Below are 12,277 nucleotides of genomic sequence, written 5' to 3'. Positions count from 1 at the left end.
TTTCCATTGCCTTCCCCTGAGGCTGAGAGAGTGTGACTCGCCCAAGGTGGGTTTCCATGGCTGTTGGGATTTGAACCCTGGTCTCCCAGTCTCCCAGTCCCACACTCAAACCACTATGCTACGCTGGCTCTCTTCATACCTTTCAACATTATTTCCCAAGTGAAAACCAGGATGCAAATGGCCAAGCAGCATCAGAGTGTGGTCAAGTGGGCAGAAGGCAGTCATAAGGAAGAACAGACAAGGCAGGAGAGGCGGCAGCCAATGGCTTTTGCCCGAACCTCTTGGAAAAGGCAAGACTCTGCCTCCTCCTCTCATCTCTACCTTTTGCAGTTTGAACTTAGTCCACAGCAATTGAAGTAAGCTTGAAAGGGGGAGGAAGAAGAGGAGGAGGAGGAGAGAAAGTGGGACGCTTTAAAGGCAGCTGGAAAAGTGGGATGGCAAAGGATTAATTGGGACTGTCTGTGCCAAGGCCGGGCAATGGGAGAGTACCCACAAAATGCCCAGGCAAGGCCGTGTGCTATTCCTCATCCCTATAAATTGCCCTGAAACTGTTGTGAGCCCGAGGGGAGAAAGTGGAGGGTGGGAACCGGTGTCCCTGGCTCTCCCACATTCGATGCCCAACAATGTGGAGCTGATTTCTGAGAGGAGATGAAGAGAAGCACCGGTGACAGAAGCAGGCGAACAGGTGGAGGGTGGGGGGGGCATTCATCTCCCGCCTGTCACCAAACAGCCAAGCGCCTAATAAGCCTTATTTATTGCCAGCCTGGCTGGCTCCTTCCATCTGCATAATGAACGGCTTCCTACAAACCTTCCAGCAGCACAATGGAGCCCATTACAAGGAGGCCTTCCAAGGCTGGCTAAGTGCAGTATGCAGCACAAGGGACACATGGCAACCTGCAGCGGGAGAAGCTGGAAAACCAGGGGTGGAGGGAATGGCCTCCTAAAAGACAATGGAGGTCAGCCTTCTGGCTGGACAAGGACCCAGATCCCACCATTGCGAGGAAGGCTCCTCTGGGTTAGGATGATGCAGTGAGGTTCAGAGCTCTCCCTGGGATTGGTTTCCAGTTTCCATTCTGAACAAGGTGGGTCTGCATTGGACTTGGACCCTCCTCAGCCCCCCATTGCCCCTGAACCAAGAGCAAGGCTGGGGGCTCTCCCCACACCAATGGGGCAGACCCTAACTCAGGCTTTAAAGGAGGCTGCAAACCAACTAGGTCCCAAATAGGTTCAGCACTTTGGATAGTTCCCTTAAAGCTAGCCCAGCCCTGGCACAGCTTCACTGCCAAGGACACATGCCAGGCCTCACTGTCCAGTGCAAGCCGGGCGGGCTCCTTTTCTGCCCTCACCTTCATCTCAACTGGCAACAACCAAGTTGCGCTTTGCAAGACCCCAGAACAGCACTGCAATGGGGCAGAAAGACGCACCCAGTTAACAACATGGTGTAAATAGGGCACCAGCCCCTGGAACACTGTGGAGGGCTTTTGTTTTTGTTTTGCTCCTCTACTGCCTCAGAGAGCTTAAGAAGAACTGGGCCAGTGAGTCTGGATCTGGATGGGTCTGGCTTTTTGGCTTGCTGGGGAACCAAGAACACTAGTCCAAAGAGAGCACCCTATTTCCCCCTCCCCAAAATCTGCACAAAGTAACTTTATGGTGGGAGGGGAGCAACCGGACCCCAGAATACATGTTTGCACCAGTTTCTCCTTGTTCCCCTCCGCCTTGTCCTCCTCCTCCTTTTTCTGCTCTGCTTCCCCAGTTCAGACACCTCTAATTGGGTCACCCCTTTCCATTGCAAAACCAAGCCCCGGTGGGAAAGGGAGGCATCCCTTCCAGAGCCTCAGAGGCCCAGGTTCATTAAGGAATGGAAATGAGTAGTGGACACCGCATGTTCCGGCTGCCTATTCTTAGCCCACTACTCATTCCCCTGGCAACAGCTCAGGGGAGCAAAGCAAAGGCAAGGCCTGCCCTCCCTCTCCTTTGCACAACCTTTGCATGTGTTGTGCTCCCCATCGCAAAGGGCACCAGACCTGAAGGGAGGACCCCAGGATTCGTACCAACCAGGAGATGGCAATGGGAGTGGGGGAGCTGCGGCTGGGTTTCCTTCCACCTCTACCTGGCTCAGCTAGACTTTGACCATTCACCCTCATCAACTACAACACAGGTGTTTGGGCAAAGTACAGCTCCAAGAATGCTGCTGTTGACCCCAACACTCCAGAATCCTGAGACTGACCTTTTTATGGCCAAAAGTGAGCATGAAACATTGCTCCTGGAAGCCTCCAGGTACAAGAGATTGTCTTTAGGTCGCCGGGCCTCCCTTTACTGTTTCACATCAAATAATACCCATTTATAAGAACCAGACACAGACTTCAGGGCACTCAGGGGATCCTTTGTGTTTTATTTTTTGGTGGCCCTTGCATCCCCAGAGTCTTCCCAGGTCATAAAAAGGGCTCCTTGGAGCTGACACAATTGCTCACCGCTGGCCTACAAAGCCTGATGTACTGCCAGAAATGGGTGATGGAGGAAATTCTCTGTTGAGGGGGGAAACCCTCAGCTCCGTTAGTCAAGAAATGTGATTCTTTTAAAAGGGAAAATATATGCAAGAGAGCCATATGTAAGTCACTGTGGTCACTTGTGGGAGAATGCACATTTTGGTGTGGGTTTTGTTCTGCTTTGCTTTTGGAAGGCATGCTGGAACAGAAGGGTGTGGAAGGAGAAGGGATGTAAGGCAAGACACAGAATGGATGGAGAGAGCTCTGGGCTGCTGGACCAGAAGGCGAAGCAAATGTGGAGATGGCCACTGCTGCATTGGCCTCTTCATGCTCTGCTCCAGGGCTGCTCTCCAAGGTACTGGGAACGGCCAAAGAGCTGGAGTCCCTGCCCTTTGCACAGAAAGAAAGGATCCCTGTCCTTCGGGAGGCTAAGCAGAGTTGGGGGGAAATGGTCACCACAGCACCATACTCTCTGGCTGCATCCAGACTGGAGACATAACCTGGTTTGGCACTGCTTTAACTGCCCTGGCTCAAGGCTATGGAATTCTGGAAGTTGGAGTTTGTTGTGGGCCCAGAGCGGAGCAGAGCTCCGCTCTGGACCCCACAACATACTCCAACTTCCAGAATTTCATAGCCTTGAGCCAGGATGCTGACAAGCAGTGCCAAACTGGGTTATTTCTCCAGTGTGGATGCAACCTCTGTGAGCAAATCTGTCCGGAGCAGCAGTGCAACTGAGGGCCTGCCAGCCTGCAAGGCCCTCCTTTAGTCACTCCATCTCCTAGCTCCGCTGTCCTCTCCTACACATCCACTCCCATTCGCACCCACACCCCTGGCACCTCCAGTGCACAAGCCCTGCCATGCAACCTGTGGCAGCTTCAGCGGATGGCAGCGCCAGGCAATAGCACTTTCTCACTCGCTGGCTGCCAGAGACTGCAGTGGTGACTCATCCAGAGAAATGCACAGAGGGACGTGCGGCCGCCAAATCCCCGGCCCCAGGAGGGCTCCTCTGGCCGGCTCTGGTCCTTTGCCGGGGGTCCTGGCGGTGCTTCTGCAGAGGTCATTCCTCCATGGAAGGAGACCCTCCACCCGCCAGGACCAGCCAGCTGCCCTAGAGAGCAATGGAGGGACAATGCTCTCCTGCATGCTCCTCAAGGCCTTCAAAGCAGTTTATGTAACAATAAGATCTCTTTGACAAATATATTTGCCATTCGTTTAAGCGTGCACGCACCCGCACACAAATACATAGACACTGCATCAGTTGCACTCCGCTGCTTTGTGGCTCTCTGGTGCCTAAGGAACAAAACCTAAAGCATCTGAGCTTCTACTTCATCCCAGCAAAATAGGACAGATTCCACACCTTTCCTTCAGCCATTGAGTCGATGGGCAAAAAGGGTCTGTGCTTCTGCCCTTTTGATTCTTAGCACTAGCTTAAGCAGAAGCAAAGAGGAAGTGGCTGAATCCTCTATTTACAAGAATTGATTTGAAAGACCAATTAAAGCTGGAGGAACAAATGCCGTTTTCATAAGGAAGTTGGCTAGGGAGGCTGAGGTGCCATTTCTTTGCACCTGCCTTTGGCCAAGAAAGAAAGATGCTGGAGAAACAACCACACCAGGAGCATGGTTTTTGGGGAAGCCAGCATGGTGTAGTGGCTTCAGCATTGGACTATGGCTCTAGAGACCAGGGTTCGAATCCCTGCTCAGCCATGGAAGCCCATTGGGTGACTTTGGGCAAAAGTCACATTCTCTCAGCCACTGAGGAAGGCAAAGGCAAAGACCCCTTTAAAATAAGTATTGCCAAGAAAACACCATTATAGTTTGCCTTAGGGCCGCCAGAAGTAGAAAAAGACTTGAAGGAATACAACAACAACCTGAATATTAGCAGCAATGGACCTAGATGTCCAATTATAGAGGCAACAGAACTGGATGGCTTTTACTCAGACCCTTAAAATGCAAGTAGGAACCCTGCAACCAGCCAGTCCCCAGTTGTTGTTGGACTGCAGCTCTCAGCATTCATCACCATTGGCAATGCTGGCTAGAAGGCCGCTGGGGGTTGCAATCCAACAGCATCTGGGATACTAACTCCTGTGCAAAATCCAGCCTGTCCTAAGTAAACTCTTTGGAAGCATTTTTACTGTTAGGACAAGTAATGTCCTAACGGTTATGTTGGCATGAAAAAAGCGGCATGGCTTCTACGAAGGGAAGGTTTGCTTCACCAGACTTTTAAAATGCATTCAGAAATCCCTACATTTCAGAACTTCGTAATGTCTACAGAAAATGAGGCTCACCATAACAGGGACGAGCGTTAGGTCAGGAGAACAAAACCTTGCATGCGCGGAAGGGGTCCTAACTGGTTGCTGCAGTTACCAAGAAAAGCAACACTGGGATGATATGGAAAAGGTCTGGAGAAAGTGCATTGCATTGCATTGCATTGCATTGCATGGTATTTCCCATTTGCAAGGAGCTGAAAAGAAAACTGCAGCTGTCAGGATGCTTTTATATCAATCTATGGAGCAGTCACATCTGGAACGCTGTGTACAGTTTGGATGGCATCCTCTCTTTTTCTCTTTCCCTCACACGCAGAAAACAGAAACCATAAAAGTGGGAAAGAGGCAGAGAAGAGAAGCATTTTGGGGCTGGGACTCTGCAAGGAGAGGCACAAGCATTTGGGACCATTTTTAGCTTAGAAAAATCCAAGTAAAGTAGCGATGAGGAAAACTGGCCAAAATGAAAAGAGACTGGTTTGTCTTAGATACAGAAACAATGGTAGACAATGCTCTCCCATCATCCCTTCCAAAGAAAGACTTTAACTGCCACTCTCAGCAGCTGAGAACCAGTGTGGTTTAGTGCTTTGGTTGCTGGACCTAAGCATTGGGAGACCAGGGTTCGAATCCTTGTTCAGCCATGGAAACCCACCGAGAGATCTTGGTCAAGTCCCACTCTCTCAACCTCAGGGGAAGGTAAAGGCAACAAACCTTGCCAAGGAATAAGTTGTGAAAAGTTCCTCGCATTGTGTGTTGAAGTCATTTCTGACTCCTGGCAATCCTGTCCTGGGATTTTCTCAGTGAGATTTGTTCAGAGAGGGCTTGCTATGGCCTTCCTCTGAGGCTGAGAGAGTGTGACTTGCCAAAGGTCACCCAGTGGGTTTCAATGGCTGGGCTGAGCGGGAATTCGAAGCCTAGTCTCCCAGCTTCCTAGTCTAATACTCAAGCCATTAAACTATGCTGGCTTTCAGGTCCATTTTAGGATTGCCCTAAGTCAGAAATGTCTTGAAGGCGTAAGATAGCAGCAGCAGCAGCAACAACAACAGCTTTTGTAAGCAGAAATGGGGTGGTGTTCACGCAAAGTTGCCTATTTGTTTCAGGAAGGGGAAAAAGATGCCTTGGGTTGGCCCTGGCTGTTGCCGCAGCCACTCTTTTGCCAAGAGCGTGCCATAGACAGATCCCCAGCCGAGACAGATTGGGGCAACGCTGGCACCTTTGCCTCTAGAGAGTTCCAAGCCTTTACTGTCAGCATCGCTGGAGCCAAAAGGGAGAGCAAAGCCAAGGATGCAGAACCTCAGGACGGGAGAGAAAGTGCTGGAAGCCCAGGGCTTTTACACCTGTCATCCCTCCTTGAAAAGAGGAAGACCCACAAGGGAGAGGAGGACATCTTCTGAATCGCAAGTTTAAAAACATCAAGGATAGAAGAGCTTGCAAGAAGAGACCATCCGATGGCAAGGGCTAGTTTCCAACCTATTGTCCTACGATACGATGCCTAACCCATAGAGCTTCTACTGGGCCACTGTCTTAAGACAGACATGTCCAGACCCTGCTAGCCATGGTCTCACATTGTGACTTCCGGCAGACATTTTATTGTAATGTAATTCCTTTGTCATTTGCAATGGAAACTAACAAGCCCAACAAGGAGCAACCCAGGAGTTGGGTGTTATGTGTCTTGGAGAAGAGAAGATGAATTGGTGACATGCTGTTGCCTCCTTTAAATATCGGAAGGGGTGGCATGTAGAGCAATGCTTCTTGATCTGTCTGATAGGGGAAACCCCCGCAGGGTTTTCTTCCCCAAATGCCAGGGACTAGCCCCATTTTTGTGCCCATTGACTACAACTGTTTCTTCCTTTCCTGGAAACTTGCTGCAGACTGGCAGCTGCTTGGCTCTGGTCCACAGACCATCACTTCAAGTGACACTGAGGGACTAGATGGCTCTTGGAAAAGAAATCCTATTGCTTTTATTGCCATAGATGGCGGCTGTTCCCAAAAGACAGGCATCTCCAGGAAGAACAATATTGGTTCAGAACAGCCACTACTACTTTCTTGGGCTCCTGAAAGGCTGCATCTGCTGACTTGAACCTCCTGAAATGAACCAGCCCAGTTTGGAACCTGTAGTTCAAGGGAGTTGACCAGAGCACTCCAGCAAAGCATTTGAAGCACCTCCTAAACTACAAGTCCCAGGATTGCATAGGATGGACCTGGACAGTTGAAATGGGACCGAACCACTATAACAGCACTCTAAAGTCAGAAGAGTCCTCTTCTCTAAACATCTCAGCAGTTGGTGAGAAATAGGCAGCAGGGCCTCTGCCAAATGGGTCTGTTGCCCTACACAGACATACCAGTTTCATATAGTGTTAGCTACCCATCCTAGCAAATACTGGGATTTGTAGCTTGATGAGATACTTGAAAGTCTACATCCTTTGGAGACTCTCCTTGTTGTTTTGGCACAGAGGAGCCCCTGCTTCATGGCAAGCCTTGCCCCAGAGGCAGCAGAGAAGGGCCCCCCATTAATCCCAAGGCCCCCAAGTCTCCTTGGACCCTCCTCCATCCTTTATACAGGAGCTGATTTGCATGGCCATTAACTGGATCACCAAAGTGGCAAGGAGAGGAGAGCAGCATGTTCTGGTCCCTGGCGCTTCCTCCTTGGCACCCTTCAGCTCCCCAGTGCCATTCTCCGCAGCCTGACAGACCCATGCCCAAATTTGGGTTCTCGCCCCTCAGTTTGCATCAGGCTATGCTCCTTTCTTCCAGCTGTAGCCAGCAGTCTTCCCTCCTTCCCAGCCCTGAAAGAGGGCACCATCCACCCCAGAATGGAAACACTCCTCTCCCGGTTGGGGACTGACATGTGCTCCTTGGAGGGTGGCACTCGAGGGTCCCTGCGCCAACCCAGCAGGCAAAGTTTCAGATGCTGCTTTCCCACACATCCACAACCCATCATTTGTCAATAACCCTGGCTGCCTCAAGGTTGCCACAAGCTTTCCAGCCAAAGGACGGTTTCACAAGATTTTCATCAGCCAATTTTTGTAATAGCTCAGGGCCGATTTTTCTTTCTGTTGTCTCCAAGACACAAGCAACCATCTTGCCTGGCTCTTCAGCCTCCCTGCCTCCCTCCCCACAACATCCCTGGCTTCTTCTCTGAGAAGAGGACCAGCGCCTGCCATGCCACCCACTGTCTGCCATCCAGGGCCCTCCTCCCCAAAAAACCTGTTGGAAACACAAAAGAGCCGCACCGGATCCTGCAGCAGAGAGCCACGAGGGGAAGCAGGCCAGAGCCTCCGTTTCCTTGCAAGACACATGCTGGGCCTCTAAAATCCCACCTGGACCCCACTCACTGGCACCATGTGCCAGTTCACAGGAGGGTCTCCAGGGAGGAAGAGCCCTGGGTCCAAACCAACCAGCTCTCAGAGCATCTCAAGCGGCCCAAACCCTGCTAGGACCCAGAACCAGAGTGTCTCTCTCTCTCTCTCTGTGTTTTTCAGTTGGCAGTGATGAAAATGGCAACGGGTCCCCACTTGAAGCCCTTTTCTATCAAGGCCCTGGCTAAGGCCTTTTGGTTTGCCTTAAGCAGCACCCAATCTGTTAAGAGTCTGGGGGGAGGAGGTCCCCCAAAGCCCCCTTTCCCCTAGGAAAGGCCACCTCTCTGGGGGATATGTGCACTTGGGGCTAAACGCTCTTTGTTGGAGGGCAGACTCTTCTCTGGGGGTGGCAGCCAACCCCCATCCTCTGCCAAGGGCAGTCTACATGCTTCACAAGGGACCAAAGGGCCTCCTCAGTCCTCAGCCGTGTGAGACCTAGAGCCAAGGGCAGGGAGGGCTGCTCAACCCAGAGAGAGAAAAGAGGGGCTCCTTCCTCCAACCAGGAGAGGCTCTGGGCTCTCCAACCAAGGCCAGCCTTGCCCCCCAGGCATGGATGCAGTCAAGGGGAACCAGGGCACCCCAGTTCTGCCCAGAGCATCGCCAAGTCTCTTGGCTGCCTTTCCGGGGGGGGGGGATCTTGCAGGGGGGGGCCAGGGGGGGGGGGGCGCCTCCAGGGGGGTGGGCCCGGGGCGGGGGGGGGGGCGAGTGGGGCTGGAATCCTGGATCAAGGGGCCCTCATAGGGACCCTAGGGACCAGGCTCTGCAGACCCAGAGGGGATGGCTGCCTTTCCTCGGGGGGAGCCCCCTGGGGCATGGCAAGGGTCCCTATGAAGGGCCATGAGCTCAGAGTCCTCCATGGGAGATGGAGAGGGCTGGCCCTTGGCCCTTGGGGGGGGGTCCCCTTTGGAGAGCCTCCACCTGCGACGGAGGGGGCCCTTCTTACCTTGGTGCGCATCTGTCCCGAAGTGGAGACCTTCCGGATGAGTTTGTGGGAGGAAGAAGAAGAGCAGCCGCCCTCGGGCTCCCCTTCGCTGTCCGAAGACTCCGCCTCGACCGGCGGCGCCAGGCGCTCCAGCTCCAGCGAGGAAGAAGGGCCCGAGGAGGAAAGGGCCCCGAAAGGAGGCCCCGAAGGAGAGCCCAAGAGAGCCCCCGGAGGAGGAGGAGGAGGAAGGGGAAGAGGAAGGGGCGGTGGCGGAGGGGCCAGCTTCTCAGCCATCCTCCCGAGAAGGAGGGAAAAAGGAAGGAAGGAAGGAAGGAAGGAAAGAAGGAAAGAAAGAAAAAAAGAGAAAAAGGAAGAGGAGAAGGAAGGAAGGAAGGAAGGAAGGAAGGAAGGAGGAAAAGAGAGGAAGGAGGGACGGCTGGATGGCTTTGGGGGCGGCGGAGGAGGGTCCTCTTCTGGGTGGGGAGCCAGAAGCGGCGCTTTAAGGCGGGAGGGGGTGCAAATGCGGAATCTCGGGGGAATCAATAGGGGGGCTCAGTCCCTTTCCTCCCTCCCTCCCTCCGTCCCTCCCCCTCCGGGGACTAAATCCCTGGCGGTGGGGGTCCTTTCCTGTGTCACCGAGGGGCGAAGAGGCTGGGAGACAGGGCTGCGCACCCTCTCTCTCTCTCCTTCCTTCCTTCCTCTCCTCCGGGGGGGTTCCTCCCTTTGCCCCTCCTCTGCAGCCCCTCACATGCGAAGGGAGGGAGGGGGAGAAGGAGACAGCCGTTTGGCTTAGAGGGAGAGAGATGGAGAGAGAGGCCACGCGGCGGAGGGCCCCAATCCCTGGTCCCTTCCTCCCTCCCTTCCTTGTGGCTCAGCTGCAAACAGGTGGGAGGCGTTGGCGGAGGGAGGGGCGACAGGACCCCACCCACAACCCCCCCCAATCCACTGGCTTCACCCGCTGCCCAGACTCAGGATCGGGGCCGCCAGGGAGGGAGCCCAAATCCCCCGGCTCAGGCCCTCTCCTGGGGGGGGGGGCATAGGAGGCTCGGTGCGGACGCTGGGGGCCTTGTCCGCGATGGAGGCGTCAGAAGCAGGGCGGGGGCGCCTTCTGCATTTGTAAGAACCTCCCCCTCTGTCCCTGGCTCCCCCCCCGGAGTCCTGGGGGTGGCCCTGGGATGGGGGGCAGTAGAGCCCCCTTTCTCTTGGGAGCGAGTTCGAATCCCCCCAAACTGGGGGAGAGGGCCCTGTCTGGAGAGGATCCGGCCTTTGAACCCCCCAGAAGCCCCCCTCAGGAGAGGAAGGCCCTCCATCCTCATCCTTCCCCCCCCCCCTTTGCCCTCAAATTGGGAGCAGAGTTTACAGCTGGTGCAGCGTGACTAAAAGCGGGCAAAGGATGACCCTGGAATCGGAACCAGCCCCTCGCGGTGTCAAACCCATTTGCATCGCACGCAAAGGGGCTTCAAAAGCAGCCTCCCGAGCAGCAGGGAGTGAGTCCCAGGGTTGGACTCGGGGCACCAAGGCGTTCTTTCTGCTCAGCCCGAGCGAAGGCAGCAGGGGCCCCGATGGGGCGCCTGCCCTGAACCCAAAGGGCCCAGAGGTGGCTCAAGAGGAGGATGGGCTTGGAGGGGACACAGAGAGGCCCTTTCCAGGCAGAACCCAGGGCTGAAGCCCTCCGACCTCCTTGGAAGCCTCGAGGAGGAGGAGGAGCCCCTGCTGCCTCCCAGCTCCAGGCCCTTTCTGCTCCCAAGGCAGCCTTGCCCCAGCTGCAGCCCCTTCAGAATTCCCCGATGGAGCTTGAATGCTGTGGCTGGAGGGAACTTGTTAGAGAACAGGGCAAAGGAGCGATGGATTCAAACTCCAGGGAAAGAGATTCCTCTCAACTTCCAGACTGTGTGGAAGGCCCTCCTCCCTCAGTGGAGTCTGGTGGAGCCCCCTTCTTCGGAGGCCTTTGCACATTAGAGGATGGACATCCAGGGAGGCCTTCGGTTGAGAGTTCCTGCATGGCAGAAGGGGGCTACTCTGGGTGGCTCTTGGGGTTTCTTCCAACTCCGTAAAGCTCATGCTGCCAACTTCTTTCTTTTAGTCTCGGGGTGCTACAAGATCACCTGGCTGCAAACCACTTCAATCTGGTGGGAGAGGCAGGGTAAAAATAAAATGTATTCTTATTATTAAAGTCAGTATGAAAAGAGATCTTGTAGCACCTTTGAGACTAAACGAAAGAAAGAAGTTGGCAACATCAGCAGCAGCAGCAGCAACACACCAATGGGGAAGCACATCCCAGTTGTGCAAGGAGGGTCAGTGGGGCTGGGCAGGTTTTGCGGTTGTCTGGAAGACGACCGTGTGGCAACTGCCCAGCGGTCAAAAGGCAATGCTCCTTAAATGCAGCTCCTGAAAGAAAAACCCCGTATTTCTGTTTTTAAACATTCTGGGGAAAACCCTGTAAAAATAAATGTCTTCCTTTTGTGGACAATGAAATGCCCCCTGATCCCACTCTGTTGCCAGTGACTATGACTTCCCAGGGCTATTGAGTCCAGCAGTCATACTGGCCTCCCCTTCAGAGACTGGGAAGGTGCACACTGGTCGGACTGGGAAGGTGGAGGGGGTCCTTGCAGGGAGAAGTGACAAGAGACACCTTTGTCCCTTCCCTTCCCACAACCTGCAGCCCAGACCACTAGCTGTTTGCGAGAAGTGTGCTAAGTAGGCCATGCGCACCATGCGCACTGCCTCTTCTCCTCTCAGGGCTGCAAAACCAGACAGGGCCCACGTGGGAGTTTCTTCAGGAGACTTTTGTCACAAGTGAGTCATCGGAAGCACAAAAAGGAACTGCGGATCCCATCCGTGCTACAAGCAGCCTCCATCCATCCATCCTGACAGGAAGAACAAGTAGTGAGTGCATGGAAATGAGTGGATGAATGTGACTGGCCTGTCTGGCCATTCTGGTCCTGGAGGGCCCCCTGCCGGCACAGAGGACACCCAGAGACCAGAGACCTTTGGCTACATCCACACTGGAGAAATAACCCAGTTTAGTGCTGCTTTTAATCATCCTGGCTCAAGGCTATGGAATTCTGGGAGTTGGAGTATGTTGTGGGGTCCAGAGCAGAGCCAGGATGATTAAAAGCAGTGCCAAGCCAGGTGTAGCATCCACTGCTTGTCCCCCTTTGCAACCTATTGCCATAAACCTTAATGTGCCCAATGCGTCCAGTTTCTTGCTCTCATAAGAACCACCACACACAGCAACCACAGACTCCAG

General features: G+C 53.9%; 1 protein-coding gene across 2 annotated transcripts in view; it reads right to left on the bottom strand.

Annotated features, from left to right (window-relative positions):
* DGKK (diacylglycerol kinase kappa) overlaps nt 1–9,361 on the bottom strand; it is a 45,386-nt gene extending 36,025 nt beyond the window's left edge. For both annotated transcript variants that reach the window (XM_042480195.1, XM_042480196.1), the window contains exon 1: nt 9,049–9,361. In XM_042480195.1, coding sequence (XP_042336129.1) covers nt 9,049–9,321 — 273 coding nt within the window. In that variant the 5' untranslated portion in view covers nt 9,322–9,361. The remainder of the gene's footprint in view (nt 1–9,048) is intronic.
* Nucleotides 9,362–12,277: the final 2,916 nt, after the last annotated feature.

This window comes from Sceloporus undulatus, chromosome 7 (genome assembly GCF_019175285.1).
Source record: "Sceloporus undulatus isolate JIND9_A2432 ecotype Alabama chromosome 7, SceUnd_v1.1, whole genome shotgun sequence".
Classification (NCBI taxonomy): domain Eukaryota; kingdom Metazoa; phylum Chordata; class Lepidosauria; order Squamata; family Phrynosomatidae; genus Sceloporus; species Sceloporus undulatus.
This window is presented reverse-complemented; position numbering and strand designations above follow the sequence as displayed.